Source organism: Sardina pilchardus, chromosome 7 (assembly GCF_963854185.1).
Source record: "Sardina pilchardus chromosome 7, fSarPil1.1, whole genome shotgun sequence".
Lineage (NCBI taxonomy): Eukaryota > Metazoa > Chordata > Actinopteri > Clupeiformes > Clupeidae > Sardina > Sardina pilchardus.
This window is the reverse complement of record NC_085000.1, coordinates 14,009,467-14,027,727: the sequence shown is the minus strand read 5'-3', so window position 1 is coordinate 14,027,727 and position 18,261 is coordinate 14,009,467. Positions and strand designations below refer to the sequence as shown.

The following is an 18,261-nucleotide window of genomic DNA, read 5'->3' as shown; positions in this document are numbered from 1 at the left end:
GTGTGTGTGTGTGTGTGTGTGTGTGTGTGCGCGAGTGTGTGCGTGTGTGAGTGTGTGCCTGTGTATGTGTGTTTGTGTGTGTGTGTGTGTGTGTGCACACACGCGCATGTGAGTGTGTGTGTGTGTGTGTGTGTGTGTTATCTGATATTGGAGTGACAGTGACGGCAGAGAACACAGTGAACATATACTCAGAGACACATTAAACACACACACAAGCAGACACACACTCACACTAGACAGAGAAGCACTCATACACAAAAGCAAGCGCACACATGCACACACTCATTTACATACATAAAAGTTGCAGTAGGGATGGAGTAGGCGATGGAAACACAAGCGTGATTGATATTTGCGGAGAGAATGTGCAGGACTGAGCGGCGGTCATATTGTGTATCGCTTTGCGGTACATCTAGTTAATTCTGTTTCTGTGTAAACACCAGTGTTGGGTATAGTTACTTTTGAAAGTAATTAGTTACTTTACTGCGTTAGTATCAATTAAAAGTAACCCGTTACGTTACTACGTTTCCCATTAATAAAAATAACGCGTTAGAGTACTCCTGCGTTACCAACAAAATGCCTGTGGGGAGAGGCGCGTGCGGGGGGGGGGGGGGGGGGGCGGTCCGAAAGTTGCGCAATATATCTATCGATCTAAAGGAAATCATAGACAATAATTGTAGATGCGCGTTGTTTTGTAACAAGATGCAGAGGTGTGTATTACTGTTACCAAGAGAGCAGATTCAACCTTCCACCTTTCACTTATACAGAAGCTAGACAGGTGTTTTTTTCCCGAAATAAGAAAATGGTCACTCACGATAACTTCAGATAGCCAATGCAGTGGGCACCATGCACAGACACGGACATTCCTGCTGATGTCCTAAGTCCAGTCGGTATGTTTCATGTCTTGACAACAAACATCTCCTATGCCCAGTATGTTCTTGTCGTCCTTTTCGCTGTGAAACTCAAAGTAATGCGCGTACCTCCACGTATCTAAAGCTGTCTTCTCTGCCATCTTGCCGGGAGTGACATACGTAGCAAACAGGTGCGCGCGCACACACCCACACACACCACACCCACACACAAACAGAACGAGAAGGGCCAGGAGCACAGACAGCAGCGCATCTGACGAAAGGACTTTAATAATTTTCTTTATCGAGGCAGGGACATTCTTAAAGTAACGGAGTACTAACGAGTGCTTAGTTTGGCAAGTAACGAGTTACTAATTACTGAATTAGCAAAACTAACGCGTTAAGTTACTCGTTACTGAAAAAAACCCTTAAGAGTACTCTAACGCGTTATTTGTAACGCGTTACCCCCAACACTGGTAAACACGCATACACACACACACACACACACACACACACACACACACACACACACTCTCTCTCTCTCTCTCTCTCTCTCCCACACACACACACACACACACACACACACACACACACACACACACACACACACACACACAGATACAGTTCTGGATCTCTGTCTGCCTGTCTCCCTCCCTCCCTAGCTCTGTCATTATCCATTTCTACCACGTCATACACACACACACACACACACACATACACACACATTTTCTCAGTGGGAGTGAACGTATGCTGGACAGAAAAGCGCAGACCACCCTCGACTCAGCAACAGCTTTCTCCTCTGCTTCTCTCAACCTCTCTTTCTCCTCTGCTTCTCTGATCCTCTCTTTCTCTTCTTAGTCTTTATTTCTCTCTTTCCCTCCCCCACCTTTCTCAGTCTCTCTCTTTCTCTCTTCTACAACTTCTTTCAATCCCTCCTCTTTTTCTCTCTTTCTTTGTTTCTGTCTGTCTTTCATTAGTTTTGTCTTGTCATTTTTTCATCTCTGTGATTTGACTTGTTAGCTAAATCAACTTTTGTGTACATTGCTTTCCTTGTCATATTCTATCATATTTTTTTATTCTGGTATGAGCATGTCTCTCAAACAACATTAGTTTGGACATTATATGGTTCTCAAGTCTTATTCTGTATCTTTCATTTCTTGACTATTGTTTAAATATCTTTCCCATTCTCCTCTACTCTCTCTTCCTCCCTCTCTTCTCTCTGTGTCCATCTCTTCCTCCCTCCCTATCTTCTCTCTGTGTCCATCTCTCTCTCCCTTTCCCCTCCTCTCACTCCTCTCCTCCCTCCTTCATTCAATCTCTCTCTGTCTTCATCCTTTTCTCCTCTTCTCTCCTCTTCTGATGAACGGATCTCATCACCTCATCTCGTCTCTGGCCGTCTGGCTGAACTCCAGTGGAGATGCGGAGGGTTCTAACAGTTCTAACGAGGAGCCCAACGGGACTGCGGCGGCGGCAACGGAGGTTCTGTGTGAGCAGGTGCAGATCCGTGCGGAGGTGTTCCTGGCCCTGGGGATCGTGAGCCTGCTGGAGAACGTTCTGGTGATCTGGGCGGTGGTGAAGAACCGGAACCTGCACTCGCCCATGTACCTGCTGCTGTGCAGCCTGGCGGCGGCGGACATGCTGGTCAGCCTGTCCAACGCGCTGGAGACCGTCGTCATAGCGCTGCTGCAGAGCCGCCTGCTGTTGCTAGGGGACCGCTTCCTGCAGCTCGTCGACAACATCTGCGACTCCATGATCTGCATCTCGCTGGTGGCGTCCATGTGCAGCCTCTCGGCCATCGCCGTGGACCGCTACATCACCATCTTCTACGCCCTCCGCTACCACAGCATCGTCACGGTGAGTCTCACGCTCTGTTACCATAGCACCGTCATGGCTACCACAGCATCGTCATGGTGAGTTCACCCCTCAACGTGAACATTAATGCTACTGGAGTCACATACTCCACCTTTAAAGCTACGAGAGTCAAATATCTCACCTTTACCGGAATCACATACCGCACCTTTAAAGCTACGAGAGTCACATACCGTGCCTTTAAAGCTACGAGAGTCACATACCACACATTTAAAGCTATGAGAGTCAAATACAGCACCTTTAAAGCTATGAGAGTCACATATCTCACCTTTACCGGAGTCACATACCGCACCTTTAAAGCTACGAGAGTCAAATACCTCACCTTTAAAGCTACGAGAGTCACATATCTCGCCTTTACCGGAGTCACATACCGCACCTTTAAAGCTATGGGAGTCACTTACCTCACTTTCAGTCATCACATGGAAAGTGTGAAATGAAAAAGATAACCCAGATCTTAAAGAATTTTACATAGCTCCTTTTTAGCGTATTCCAGGTACCAAACCTTTAAAACTGGCATTCTACGGATACATCTGGCTTAGGTACTGAGCCTTTAAAACTGGTGTTCTACAGGCTTAGGTACCGAGCCTTTAAAACTGGTGCTCTAAAGATACCCCTGACTAAAAGCTGCTGTTGAGCAGGTGTGTGCCACCTGTAACTAAGGTGTTCCCCTCCAGGTGCGCCGTGCTCTGGCAGCCATCTGTGGCATCTGGCTGGTGTGCGTGGTGAGCGGCGTGGTGTTCATCGTGTTCTCGGAGAGCACGACGGTGGTGGTGTGTCTCATCGCGCTGTTCTTCGCCATGCTGCTGCTGATGGCCACGCTGTACGTCCACATGTTCCTGCTCGCCCGCATCCACGCCCAGCGCATCGCCGCCCTGCCGCCCGCCCCCGAGACCGGAGGGCACCACCACCACCACCGCGACGACGACCCGCCCGGCAACGACCCCGGCAACGACCCCGCCCCCAGGCCATTGCCGCGGCGACGCACGGGCATGAAGGGCGCCGTCACCATCAGCCTGCTGCTGGGCGTGTTCGTGTGCTGCTGGGCGCCGTTCTTCCTGCACCTGCTGCTGCTGCTCACCTGTCCCGGGCGCCCGCCGTGCCGCTGCTACATGGCACACTTCACCACCTACCTGGTGCTCATCATGTGCAACTCCGCCATCGACCCGCTCATCTACGCCTGCCGCAGCCACGAGATGCGCAACACCTTCAGGGAGATCCTGTGCTGCTGCACACACACCTGCCACACTCCCATCTGACACACACACACACACACACACACACACACACACACATCGACCCGCTCATCTACGCCTGCCGCAGCCACGAGATGCGCAATACCTTCAGGGAGATCCTGTGCTGCTGCACACACACCTGCCACACTCCCATCTGACACACACACACACACACACACACACACACACACACACATCGACCCGCTCATCTACGCCTGCCGCAGCCACGAGATGCGCAACACCTTCAGGGAGATCCTGTGCTGCTGCACACACACCTGCCACGCTCCCATCTGACACACACACACACACTCACACACACACAAACACACACACACACACACGTCGACCCGCTCATCTACGCCTGCCGCAGCCACGAGATGCGTAACACCTTCAGGGAGATCCTGTGCTGCTGCACACACACTTGCCACGCTCCCATCTGACACACACACACTCCCACACACACACACACACACACACAGACACATCAACCCCGCTCATCTACGCCTGCCGCAGCCACGAGATGCTCAACACCTTCAGGGAGATCCTGTGCTGCTGCACACACACCTGCCACGCTCCCATCTGACACACACACACACACACACACACACACACACACACACACAGACACATCGACCCGCTCATCTACACCTGCCGCAGCCAGTAGTTGCGCAACACCTTCAGGGAGATCCTGTGCTGCTGCACACACACCTGCCACGCTCCCAACTGACACAAACACACTCACACACACACAAACACACACACACACACAGTGTTGGGAAGGTTACTTTAGAAATGTAATGTGTTACAGTTACAAGTTACCCTGTTTAAAAGGTAATAGTAGTGTAACTATTTGAATTACTTTTTCTGAGTAACGTAACTAATTACTTTTGATTACTTTTTAATTACTTTTCCGATTTTTTAATGATATATATAGTCCCCAAATCCATGCGAAGATTTCGGCCTTGGTCTACAGGCTGCCGAGCAGTTCTGTACAAGCGCACAAGGCAGCAAGGGCATTCAATACATGAATTAGCATCACATTTTTTGTGAGGATAACATAATGATAATCATAACACGTTTACAGGCAGGCAGGCGCTGTAGACGTGAAGGTCCCATATCAAACTATGGCTGTGGAGGGAAACAGTTATTTTTACATGCAATATTCTTTGCAAGGTTTTGCTGATAATATTGAGATGTAATTCAAATTGTAATTTTGAAAAATGTCAAAAGGACCTGTAATGGAATTACAATTTTTTCTACAGTAACTGTAATATATTACTGTTACATTTATTTTGTAATTAAATTACGTAACTCAATTACATGTAATGCGTTACTCCCCAACACTGCACACACACACACATCGACCCGCTCATCTACAGTACGCCTGCCGCAGCCACGAGATGCGCAACACCTTCAGGGAGATCCTGTGCTGCTGCACACACACCTGCCACGCTCCCATCTGACACACACACACACACACGCGCGCGCACACACACACACACACACGCGCACACACCCACACACACATACACGCGTGTGCATGAATATCATGCAGCTCATGTCCTGTGTTTTGTAATGAAATTGAGCTTAATCGTTGCACAGCACAACGTGCCACTACTGTGATGCTCCACACACACCTGTGTGTGTTGTAGGGGGCTTTGCTTCTCTAAGTGATATACACTAGGGGAGTGTGTGTGTCTGTGTGTCTGTGTGTCTGTTTGTCTGTGTGTGTGCGTGTATTTGTGCCTGTGTGTGTATGTGTGTGTGTGTGTGTGTGTGTGTGTGTGTGTGTGTGTATTATGTGTGTGTGAGTGTTTGTGTGTCTGCATGGGTGTGTGATTTTGTGTTCATGCTTGTATGTGTGTGTGTGTGTGTGTGTGTGTTTGCTTTATCACTGTGATCAAACAAATATCTGTAATATCTGTTCAGCATGCACTTAGTTAATTAAACCTTTCTTATTAGTTATGGTTTGTATATTACATTATAGTATATGTTATGCTTGTTGTTTATTTTCATTAGACTATTGATTGTATTGGCATTATTGTTTATTATTGCTCTTCTCCTTTATGCAATCTTACCAACTTTTAAAACTGTTCACTGTGAAGTTCACTGTTAACCTATCTATTGTATTGTTTTATTTGTAAGTTGCTTTGGACAACAGTGTCTGCTAAATCCCATAACCATAATCATACTCATAACCATATACGGCTGAAGCTGAGCTGGCCTGCCCCCTACTGGCTGTTGGCTGCAAACACAGCCGGGCATGTGACAGGACTCGACACACTCTCACAGAATTGTGTGTGTGTGTGTGTGTGTGTGTGTGTGTGTGTGTGTGTGTGTGTGTGTGTGTGTGTGTGTGTGTGTGTGTGTGTGTGTGTGTGTGTGTGTGTGTGTCGGGGTGGGCATACTAGTCTAATTATTGGTAGCTGAGAATGCACAGAGCCTGGCTCTGTTGTTGGCATTGAGCTGATGTCACTCACAACAATGGCAGAGAGATGGACCATGAACAGGATGCTGGCCATCATGAACAATGACCCTCCGCCACCCACCTCACACGCTCAATAAACAGAAGGCATATAGTTGCAGACTTCTGTCACTGTCATGCTCAACAGATAGATTGATGAGGTCCTTTATCCCCATGGCCATCCAGCTTTTCAATGGCACACACGAGAGGAGCGGAGAAATGGACTTCAGCATGAGCCTATCCATCTCATCACTCTGTCTGCTGTGCATCTGATAGTCTTACAGGCTACTGTATATTAGCCCTTCTACACAAGCTGGACTATGGTCATCACATCTACACCTGTTGCTTCTACAATCTTTAGCTGTATAACTTAATCGTGTTATTCTATTGTTCTTAAAGCATATTGTTATTGCACTGTTCAATTCCCTACTGCACTGTTCACTTTTACACTGCCACCATTACACACACTCTACCATAGCACCTTATCATGGTCACAACACACACACACACACACACACACACCACACACACACACACTCTACCATAGCACCTTATCATTGTCATTACACACACACACATACACACACACACACTCACTCTACCATAGCACCTGATCATGGTCATTACACACTCACACACACACACACACACACACACACACACACACACACACACACACACACACACACTCTCCCATAGCACCTTATCATGGTCATTACACACACACACACACACACACACACACACTCTACCATAGCACCTGATCATGGTCATTACACACACACACACACACACACACACACACACACACACTCTCTACCATAGTACCTTATCATGGTCATTACACACACACACACACACACACACACACACACACACACACACACACACACACACACACTCTACCATAGCACCTTATCATGGTCATTACACACACACACACACACACACACACACACACACACACACACACACACACACACACACACATCAGTGGGTCAGTCCATACCAGACCTTTGTAATCACTTCACCTGCTCTATACTCTTTACATGTATGTGAGTGATTTGTATGTATGTGAGCTATAGGTGTGTATGTGTGTTTTGTTTTGGTTGTATAAGCTACTGGATGCCTAACATTTCCCTTGGGATGAATAAAGCACCTGTCTATATCTATCTATCTCTTCATATACTGTATGTTTGTGTGTGGTTTGAAAGGGATGAGAGAGGGTGATAGAAGAGGGGTGATAGAGTGATGAGAGAGTAAAGGGATGAGAGGGGGTGATAGAGTGAGGAGAAGGGTGATAGAAGAGGGGTGAGAGAGTGAGGAGAGGGGGTGATGAGTGAGGAGAGGGGTGAAAGAGTGAGGAGAGGGGTGATAGAGTGAGGAGAGTGAGGGGAAGAGGGGGTGAAAGAGTGAGGAGAGGGGTGAAAGAGTGAGGAGAGGGGTGATAGAGTGAGGAGAGGGGTGAAAGAGTGAGGAGAAGAGGGGAGGAAGAGAGGAGGGGTAATCAGACTGAGGAGTTAGAGGGGAAGAGGGGGTGAAAGAGTGAGGAGAGGGTGATAGAGTGAGGAGAGTGAGGGGAAGAGGGGGTGAAAGAGTGATGAGAGTGAGGAGAAGAGGGGAGGAAGAGAGGAGGGGTAATCAGACTGAGGAGTGGAGGAAATGAGGTAGGGAGATCCTCAGTGGTCTGTTGGCACACAGGTCAATCTCCAGGCAAAAGCAGTCAAACACATGCTAGAAAATCCAATAAGGGCTAACTGTATAGACTGTGTGTGTGTGTGTGTGTGTGTGTGTGTGTGTGTGTGTGTGTGAGAGAGAGAGAGAGAGAGAGAGAGAGAGAGAGAGAGAGAGAGAGAGAGAGAGAGAGAGAGAGAGAGAGAGAGAGAGAGAATGAACAGACGGGTAGAGATTTGATATATAATCCATACTGCAGTCCTCTCCTGTGGTGAGGGTGTGGGGCTAACAGCGCCCCCCTGTGGAGACAACGCTCTGAGTGCCCCTGGAGATAAGAGATCAGCAGTGGATACCGTTAATGAGAGCAGACAGAGCCAATGAGAAAGGTAAATAAAACACACACACACACACACACACACACACACACACACACACACGGCTAACTAAAATAGACAGATCAAAACAGGATACAGTTCAGACAGTGAGCGAGACGGCTCAACAAAACAGACAGGTAGTAAACAAGACAGACAGTAAACAAGACAGACAGACAGTAAATAACAGACAGAGGAGCTATCACCGAGCATCTGAGGGGTTAAAGGATGTCAGATGGCACATTGATACATTTTAGATGAACATCACATTTCTTCCTTTCTAGTTCCATTCAGACCATTCAATTACACACACACACACCCTCCTACACACATAAAGGGAACGCATATTTTCGTCATGATGATTCATGAGTGTTAGCCATAGGGAGACTGCCAGCCTCCAGATCACCTACTCACATGCTCAGTTTATTCACACCCATCACCTGTTTTTATTCACCTACGTAAGACACCCATCACTTTTTCCAGCACCGTTTCTAATATTTCTGTTCATGTGAATATATATTTTTAAGGCACAAGTAATATCTACAACAGACGGTACTTTCTTAGTACATCTGGACCTCAGTTTAGAGACAGTTACAGTACTTACCTTTTCTTGATCATCATCCGTTGTATTGTTTTAATTTTTATTTTAATAAACATTGGTAACACAAATATAATGTTTGCCATACTTGTGCACTTCATCACAGCAGAAGGGTACAGATAAAATCACTTCAAGTTCCCACTCACTTCCTGTCAGGCTCTGAGCATACTGTTCTGTGCTTGTTTAGTTTGGTCTCTAGCCATGGTCATGATAATTGTTGAAGTGCTTTATTTCACCTATTTCATAGCCGGCAGCCAGACCAATGAATACCCTGTATCTACTGAATTATTGAAGCTCAGTAGCCTAGAAATCTAGACGCACCCTAGCGGCAATTTTTTTTTTTTTGCCAAGCGGAATGGTCTAGGGTCGCACCGTAAGACCAAGCCTGCGTTCGGCACCAAGTCAGCCTGTCCAATCAGAACGCTCTATCTATGTACGGAGTCCTTGAGCCCTTCGGCTTCCAATATTGACGCCGGGGGCTGGCCCATGCGTCCTCATTCGACAAGTTGGGTGTGAGACCGTGTTGCAACAACCATAGAGAACATCGTCTTTGGAAGAGTTAGACTTGGGCTTTTCTTTGAAGGTTGAGCAGAAAGAAGCACTCAAGTCATTAGTTTTAAAGAAGGATGTACAGTATTTGCCGTTATGCCGACCGGCTACGATTGGTCACAAATGCTGGCCTATTACGTGCAGAGTAGTTTGAAAGACACTGGTTCATCCCACCCACAGGCTTCAGCTCTGTGAATGGTCCGACTCCAGATTATACATCTCTGTAGTTTGGCCAGGCTAGAAGCTCAGCAAAAATTCCATCGAAAGTTGGTAATGCATAGAACCAAACGTGTTCCATCCACAGGACATCATGCATAGAACCAAACGTGTTCCGTCCACATGACATCATGCATAGAACCAAACGTGTTCCATCAACATGACATTATGCATAGAACCAAACGTGTTCCATCCACATGACATCATGCATAGAACCAAACGTGTTCCGTCCACAGGACATCATGCATAAAACCAAACGTGTTCCGTCCACATGACATCATGCATAGAACCAAACGTGTTCCATCCACATGACATCATGCATAGAACCAAACGTGTTCCGTCCACATGACATCATGCATAGAACCAAGCGTGTTCCATCCACATGACATCATCATGCATAGAACCAAACGTGTTCCATCCACATGACATGCTGGCCACCTTTCTTTCTCAAAAATCAAAAATGCTTTACTGGACACAAAATGAAGCTTCGATGCAATGGCTAGGGGCAGCTGTGGCCCACTGGTTAGTGCCTGGAGCTTGTAACCGGAATGTTGTTGGTTCAATCCCCGACCAGTCCATGAGTGTTCTTGAGCAAGGCACCTAACCCCTCACTGCTCCCTGAGCACCGCTGTTGAGCAGGAAGCACTGCTCCGGGTTAGTGTGTGCTTCACCTTACTACAGTATTCACTAATTTACGGATTGCTAATAATTGGATCCAGAATTAGACATGCTTTGATACTAATTTTATTAATTCCATTTATTCTTTTTTTTTTTTTTTTAGTATGAAACAGAAAAAAAATAACTATTACCCAAAATACATGTTCTGGTAAACCAAAATAAAATCTATTAGAGTATAAGAAATAAAAAAATAAATTCTATTACAGTATAACAAGACAGATGCTGCAGATGCCTGCAGACTGATTGCTAATTGAAGATTTGTGTGATGGAGTGTTAAAAAGGTGCTTCAGTGAATCCTACAGATGATGTAGGTAGTTTCTAATAGTTAGGAGCAGATGGTGTCTGTTTGGTTACCATAGCTAAAACAATGAAGTTTCGACTGTGTGAATGGCATCCGTGTTAACTGTTCTGCAAAAGGGTGGGGGAAATGTGTCAATCCAATAAGAATTTGCAAACGGTGTCTTCTCTGCTGAGTTAGAGCTCCTTGGAAAATGAAGTTGCTCCAAGAGGCGGTGTTGATAGGTGGCTAGTACTGTAGGTGGCACTCGTTCCGCCAATCACAGTGAAAGGGACGCTGTGCCAGTTGGTGGGATGTGGACTCAAACATCGCAAAGTCTAGGGGGTTCCCCAGTGTTCTGAGTAAATTCCCAACCTGGCACACTCACTCTGACCTCTTAATCATCCCTCCGTGTAATAGACCTCTGAAGTTCGCCTACAAAAAGGATCCAAAGCTGCCATCTTTGCCCATATAAGGAGATCCGGGAGTTAATTGAAGCTAACTGCCTATGGCAAGTTGCATTGTAAGTTAGCTCTGGGGTAGCAAAATGTGCCATCTTCACCTACCGAAGATCACAGAATCCACTAGACGGCAGTGGACAAAACTGTGTAGCAAAAAACGTCTGTATTTCCAATGTCATCATCCCCACGAGAGTTTAACAGGTGCAATAATTGAAAATCCCCATGTTATTTTCCCATAAAAAAAATGTCAAGACACCGGATCTCCTTATTTGGGCAAAGATGGTAGCTTTTTTGTAGGCGAACTTCAGAAGTCTATTGGCTCACTCTGACTCCTTAATCATCCCCCCGTGTAATTGGCTCACTCATTCACTCTCATTCTTCACCTCAACCATGTGTGTGGTGAGTGTTGTGGTGCGTAATGGCTGCTGTGCATCATAGGTGGCCGCCACTCATTGGTGCTGGTTAGTGACGTTCCCCCCTATCACTGCAAAGCATTTTAGGCGACTGGAAAAATGCAAAGTGTTACTGTTGTTGTTGCTGTAAAATAAGCCAGAGTTGGGAGCATATACAGTAGTTCCAGTTTATAAAATGGCAGCCCACAGCCAGCTACATGTGTGTCTGTTGTCTGCTGGTGTTGGGCTTCATGTTTGTGACTTGTTTGACCTCCTGCTTCCCACTCGGTAGCTCTGGGAAGGTCTCATCTTGGCCAACACCTGCAGACGACAAAGAAGGAGATCAGGCCACACACACAGTCAAGTTTTTTCAATCACCAAATCACATCACATCATCATAAACACACACACACACACACACACACACACACACACGAACAAACACAAAGAGTGCTGGCCTGCTTTGGTATCCACCTCTCTGCTGCAGAATCATTGTACACATACACACACACACACACACACACACACACATACACCTCACCCCTCTGTACTCTCTCTCACAGTGCAGACACAGGGCTCCGGACCTGTAAGTTTCGAACTGAGTAAACTTGGGGGAAACAGAGGAGGAGATTAACAGCTATCCTCGCTGAAACTCAGCTGCCCAGGAAATAACAACCCCCCTACACACACACACACACACACACACACACAGCCACAAACACCCAGACATGGGAAGGAAAGAAAAAAAAATGTTTCCATCGCCTTTGATTTACGTGCACACACACACACACATACTGTACATACACAAGCACGACAGATGTACGACCCCATCCTGTTAATATCAACTTTGTCAATCTGCGTTTTGAGTATCATCTTGAACCAAAGAAACAAAAACAACGGTTGACGTGGACCTTCATGCATTTGGCCTAAAACTGACCAAACACACAGGAGAGGCCTAGACTACATTTTGAATAGCCTACCCATCTTCAAGCTTTATTTTTATTCATCTTTTTTATCAATATTTATTTTTAATATCAGATATCTATCTAAATTGAACCCAATGAGTGGTTGGAGGCAATCACAGTGGTGCACAGGTCACCTGTTGGATTGAAAAACGCTGGCGTTCGCTGTGTGATCCCATAGCTCGAACATTATTGTAACTTGACACAGCTCTTATTTTGAAGCAGGGGATGTTTTTGAGATGTTTATGACGCAACTCTTATTTTGAAGCAGGGGATGTTTTTGAGATGTTTATGACGCAGCTCTTATTTTGAAGCAGGTGATGATTTTGAGATATACATTTTGAGATATATATTTTGTATCTCCAATTCAAGGGAGTTTTTCCTTGCCCCTGTTACTCACGGGCTCTCTTTGAATGTCTAACACTCTGTAAAGCACCATGAGACAGACGTGTAATCTTTTGGCACTCTATAAGTGAAATTAAATTGAAATTGAAAATTGAGATGTTTATGACGCAGCTCTTATTTTGAAGCAGGTGGTGATCTGAAGATGTTTATGATGCAGCTCTAACAGTATTTTGAAGCAGCTGATGTTTTTGAGATATGTATTTTGAAACGTGTATTTTGAGATATATATTTTGTATCTCCAATTCAAGGGAGTTTTTCCTTGCCCCTGTTACTCATGGGCTCTCTTTGAATGTTCTGAACACTCTGTAACGCGTCATGAGACATGTGTAACGTTTTGGCGCTCTATAAGTGAAATGAAATTGAAATTGAAAATTGAGATGTTTATGACGCAGCTCTCACCTTGATGACCACCAGGCATAAGATGATCTTGAGGAGGCTTAGGGAAATGAAGGCGAGGGCAGCCCAACCTGCGGGCACCTCCAACACGTCCAGCAGGGGGCTCTTTGCAGCGGTCCAGTCCTTGCCAATGGGCGCCTCTGTCACTGGCTCAATGCAGGCTGCAGAGAATAAAACACCACAGGTAAGATTCACACATCCGGCAAGCGAGTGTGTGAGTGTGTGTGTGAGAGAGAGAGTCTGTGTGTGTTTGTGTGTCTGCGCGTACTGTATGTGTGTGGGTCTCTGCATGTGTACATGTGTGTGTGTGTGTGTGTGGCTTTGTCTGTGTGTGTGTGTGTGTGTGTGTGTGTGTGTGTGTGTGTGTGTGTGTGTGTGTATCAGAGAGAGAGGGAGAGAGAACTTTTTATATAAGTTAAAATTCTTGTTCTATGCATTCTTCTGTATGATTGCTTTAGAATCAGAATCTGCCAGGTTTGCATGAACAAACAAGGAATATGACTCCGGTTAATCTTTGCACTCAAGTACAGCAGTCAAAAATGAAAATACCTTTTTTGTCATGCCAATAAAGCACTTTTGACCTATGAGCTCTGTGGTGTGTGTGTGTGTGTGTGTGTGTGTGTGTGTGTGAGAGAGAGAGAGAGAGAGAGAGAGAGAGAGAGAGAGAGAGAGAGCTCTATTTTTATTCAATGATGATGTATTTATGTTCATATTTAAGGCTTTGGCTTTTCTGTTTCAGTTTGGGTTTCACTGAAAGCCACACACACACACAAAGAGTCTTTCGCAGAAGTGTGCAGTCTAAGACCCTATTCCTCCTTTCTGCTGGCAGGAAATACCCCCTCACCTCAAGACAGGAAGCAGCCCCCCCAAGAAACGAAGCAGCGCTTATCTCATCTCACCACAGGGTGATGTCTTTAACTAAATCCTTTGCAGAGACCAACAGTAGTACAACACTAAGTGCCATCGCTACCACCGAATGCAGCTACCACTATGCGAAGTGCATCAAAGAGGGGGCACCAAAGAGGGGGCACCAGAATATAGCCAATATTCACGATATTCCGCAGCCAACAATGGCCGTCAGCATTCAGAAAATGGTTTTCTATTTCCGGCGAAGCTGCGCTGTATCTATTTTAACGTGACGGTTGACAGTGCTTAACATATCATAGTGAATGAAGTAAACATTTCTCTTTTATATCGGTCATATATGATGTAGATTATCCATGCTTAGGGCAGAATTGTCAACATTTCGAAATAAATCTACTGTAAGTTGAAGCATATTCTAGTTAGCGTACTGAGAAGGCATGTAAACAGAATGAACGGATGTTGAAAACAGATTTCCGGGTCACGGAATAAAGTAAATAGGAGAAGCTTTACTGCAAACTGCTTTTTACCCTTCGAAAACATTTCCTGTGTCATGCCAAAACAACAACAACAACAGCATGTTTCGTACAATGATGATACTTTTGCAAGAGTAGGAGATATATACATATATTGCACAAATCAGAGATAGGCTACAGGAAAGTTGACAAGCGTAATTTATTTTTGTGGAGAGAATGTGCAGAACTGAGCGGCGGTGATATTGTGTACCGCTATGTGGTGCATCTAGTTTTTGCCTGTTGTTCATCCTTCACCTCCAGAGAAGTTTGTATTTAAAATAGCAGAGTAACATATCAAGAAGTGTTGCTTTAATGTAAGAGACTTTCCAAAGGAAATGATAAGGAGAACAAAGACGAGGCTGGGAGATTCCGGAATGATCCGGTTCCCACTGGCCGTTTCTGCATAGTTATCCATTCCAACTAAATATTTCTGACCATTTCTGCTTTCTGCAGTTCTGTTTAGAGCACTCAAATAACTAGTGAAAGTGTTCACTTCAACACTAAACGCACACTATACCACTTGGCTATATGTACCAAGTGGTGTATATGTTCAGTCCCACTGAACGCTTACTGTTGCGTGGGCACTGTTTACTCACATTTTCAAAACTCTATTTTTCAAAACACTACACATACAGTAAAACCTAGGCTGGTTAAACCCAGCCTGATCTGCCGGCGATTTGGATTTTGCCCTGCAGCTTAGGCTGGAAACCTACCTGCACATCTATCTCTCCTGCTTCCTGTCCATGATTGCTGGGTCCAATCACAAACTAACTTATCCAAAAAGTGTGCCTGGATCGTTGGTGTAATTGGTTGAAAGACTTTCCAAATGCATACAGAGTCATTTGAACGTTGCACATTAATCACGCCTCTTGTGCAGTGGAAATAAAGCTTAAAAGATTGAGCTTAGTATCAATTTAATTTTTACCTATAGAGCGCCAAAAACATTACACATGTCTCACGGCGCTTTACAGAGTGTTAAACAAAGTATGGTGATAGCCAGACAACACAAAACCCACAATTACTTACACAATATGCACAATGCCTCAAATCACCACATAGAGAAGTTGGAATTCATAGTAAACATAATTGAAAGCAATACTGAAACCAGAAGTAGTTACAGTATTTCCCCAAATAATAGTTGCTGCTAATACTGCTAAAATAAACTTGTGCGTTTCTAAGGCATTTCCGAAGACAGAGAAATCAACATTGAGTTAATGGTAACTTGGGGATAAAGAGAACTTTTACGTAATGGCGACTTTTTGTAGAACATCATGCTAAAGTCCCATTCATTGTCATTTTATTCAGTAAAGTAGTGTTTTGTACATTGAGGACTGAGTGTGAATAAGTGGCGGTTAAGTGTGGCATTTTGATGTGTTTGTGAATCAAAATCAAGCTATCAAGCTTTGTGTGTTAGAAAAGTGTGTGTGATGTTTTGCAAAATGTGTTTTAGGAAATTGAAAACTGAGAGTTGTTGTGTGTTAATTGCAGATTTGGTGTGGAGTTATGGTGTTTGAAAGACATGTTGAGAGAATTGTGTGACCAGCAAAAATGTAAGCAGACGAAAAAGACGGTCAACTATCAATCACAGGCAGGGAAATGCCTACAAATACTAACGGGAGCAGGGAGGCTGCTGTATTACAGAAGGGGGAAGTGGTGTGGCGACCAGAAAAAGAGGGACACTGGTCTACTGACCAATCAGGGAAAAGGACCCTGGTCTTCCTACCAATCAGAGAGAGTAATACTGCTATTACCTACCATTCACAGAGAGGTAGACGGACGACTCGAGATTGTGCCCCCCGAGATTTGCCCTCAGGAGGCACTCGTAGGTGCCAGTGTCGTTGGGTGTTACCCGGGGCAGGATCAACTGCCCCTCTGGTCCGAGGGCAACCCGGCGGGTGTAATTATACAGTGTGGTTTCACCCCCCCTCAGCCTCAGGATACCTGTCCGGTTCTGCAACTCAGAACACAGCAAACAGAACATCACTAGAACCTCAAATCATCACAACACCACGGAAGGGAAAGCGCTATCCACATAATTACAGAAGACACACACACACACACACACACACACACACACACACACACACACACACACACACACACACAGACAAGCACAGAAATGCCCACCTCTGTGATTTACTTCCTTCATTTCTCTCTTTTAAGAAAGGAGAACAGGCTACTTGTTAAGTTTTGTGATTTAGTTTCTAGTGCTATTGTTCAGTACCCTGTTTGGATTCTGTGTGAAGAAGAGGATGTTTACTAGTTCACTTCTGCTTCTCTCCTCGTGTGTGTAGCCTCCTTCCGAATGTGGCCCTATTGCACACATGCAGTCAACGTTTTCAAATGTTTCATTGTGTTTTGTGCCATGCCTGAAGAATGGCTTTAACGTTCCAATCTTTGTGGTTGGCTGTTTGTGGGCCGTTAATGTCTGCTAGAGTTCGAGCCCCAGAAACCTGACAACAATTTTCCAGCGTGGGTTCAGACAACACTTTCCTTACCCTGACTACAGATCAGTTACAGTTACCCTGACTACCGATCAGCTGTTCAGATAGAGCTCTTTGAACTGTTCCAGAGGCGTCGCTATTCAACTAAAGGGGTCAGAACATGTGCCATCAGGACCCTGAGGAAATCAGGTTCTGAGAGGAGAGACCTTACAAAGACCTTCCTCAAGTTCTGAAATTTCCACAGATTTAGTCACAAACTCAGACTCATTTAATCCAGACTCGAAGACACAAAGTAGACTAATTTAATCCAGAGGCAAAGTACAATACACTCATTTAATCCAGAAATGTAGACCAAAAGTAGACTCATTTAATCCAGACATGAAGACACAAAGTAGACTCATTTAATCGACTACTTTTAATCCAGAGTTTAGTTGAAATGTGTGAGACGTGCTGTTTTAGGTTCGGTTTAACATAGACTACAGATTCCATCAATTATTTCAACATGGCTCCAGATTGAATTAGGCTACTTTATGTCTGAATCTGTGAATATGGCAGAGAATACAACCATGCCTTTCATTTGAATTAAATTTTGGTCCAGCCTATTGGCTACAGTAAGGAAATAATATTCTATACTTTTAGACCTACATTAGCGCTGAGGTCTGAGCAATTGTGATATTTCCATTTTGCAAGATAATGGTAATGATGAATAGGTCTAATGAAATTATGCGTATGCCTATGTTGGTGTACATTAAATAACTGTAACTATGGTTAGGCCTATGTGTTGCCTATTGTCCATTATTATGCTAAATAATATTTTGATGATTGATAACTGATGTATCTTATAAGTGATTTTAAGCATTCAAATTTAAAAAGCATCTCATTTCTCATATGTATTTCTCCTTGATTCCCCCATCCTCCTTAATTCCTTCCTCATTTCCTTCACAATATTAAAGCAACACTAAAGCACTTTTCCTCTGTTGCACGCACGCTATTTGTTTATCCACCAAATAACGATGTCCGCAGGCACAGACAAGGTAGAGCATGTTGCATGA

General features: G+C 44.9%; 2 protein-coding genes across 6 annotated transcripts in view; one reads left to right on the top strand and one right to left on the bottom strand.

Annotated features, from left to right (window-relative positions):
• Positions 1–2,204: 2,204 nt before the first annotated feature.
• On the top strand, positions 2,205–9,274 carry mc3r (melanocortin 3 receptor). The gene is made up of 3 exons (XM_062540218.1): positions 2,205–2,699; positions 3,389–3,938; positions 9,210–9,274. The coding sequence occupies exons 1-3, from the start codon at positions 2,205–2,207 to the stop codon at positions 9,272–9,274; spliced, it is 1,110 nt and encodes a 369-aa protein (XP_062396202.1).
• Positions 9,275–10,546: 1,272 nt separating this feature from the next.
• Positions 10,547–18,261, bottom strand: part of LOC134087367 (uncharacterized) — a 29,510-nt gene continuing 21,795 nt past the window's right edge. For 3 of the 5 annotated variants that reach the window (XM_062540817.1, XM_062540814.1, XM_062540816.1), the window contains 3 exons: positions 16,521–16,716; positions 13,393–13,550; positions 10,547–11,947 (listed from right to left, as the gene is read on the bottom strand). In XM_062540817.1, the coding sequence (XP_062396801.1) occupies positions 11,876–11,947; positions 13,393–13,550; positions 16,521–16,716 (426 nt within the window). In that variant the 3' untranslated portion in view covers positions 10,547–11,875. Of the gene's footprint in view, positions 11,948–13,392; positions 13,551–16,520; positions 16,723–18,261 lie in introns of all 5 variants that reach the window. The other 2 variants (XM_062540813.1, XM_062540815.1) reach the window with 1 other exon arrangement.

Bases quoted from the DNA above. Each gene is read 5' to 3' on its own strand.
- mc3r (XM_062540218.1), top strand. From the start codon at position 2,205: ATGAACGGATCTCATCACCTCATCTCGTCTCTGGCCGTCTGGCTGAAC. The intron at 2,700-3,388 runs GTGAGTCTCACG...GTTCCCCTCCAG, and splicing joins GCTACCACAGCATCGTCACG to GTGCGCCGTGCTCTGGCAGC. The intron at 3,939-9,209 runs GCTGCACACACA...ACTTCCTGTCAG, and splicing joins CTTCAGGGAGATCCTGTGCT to GCTCTGAGCATACTGTTCTG.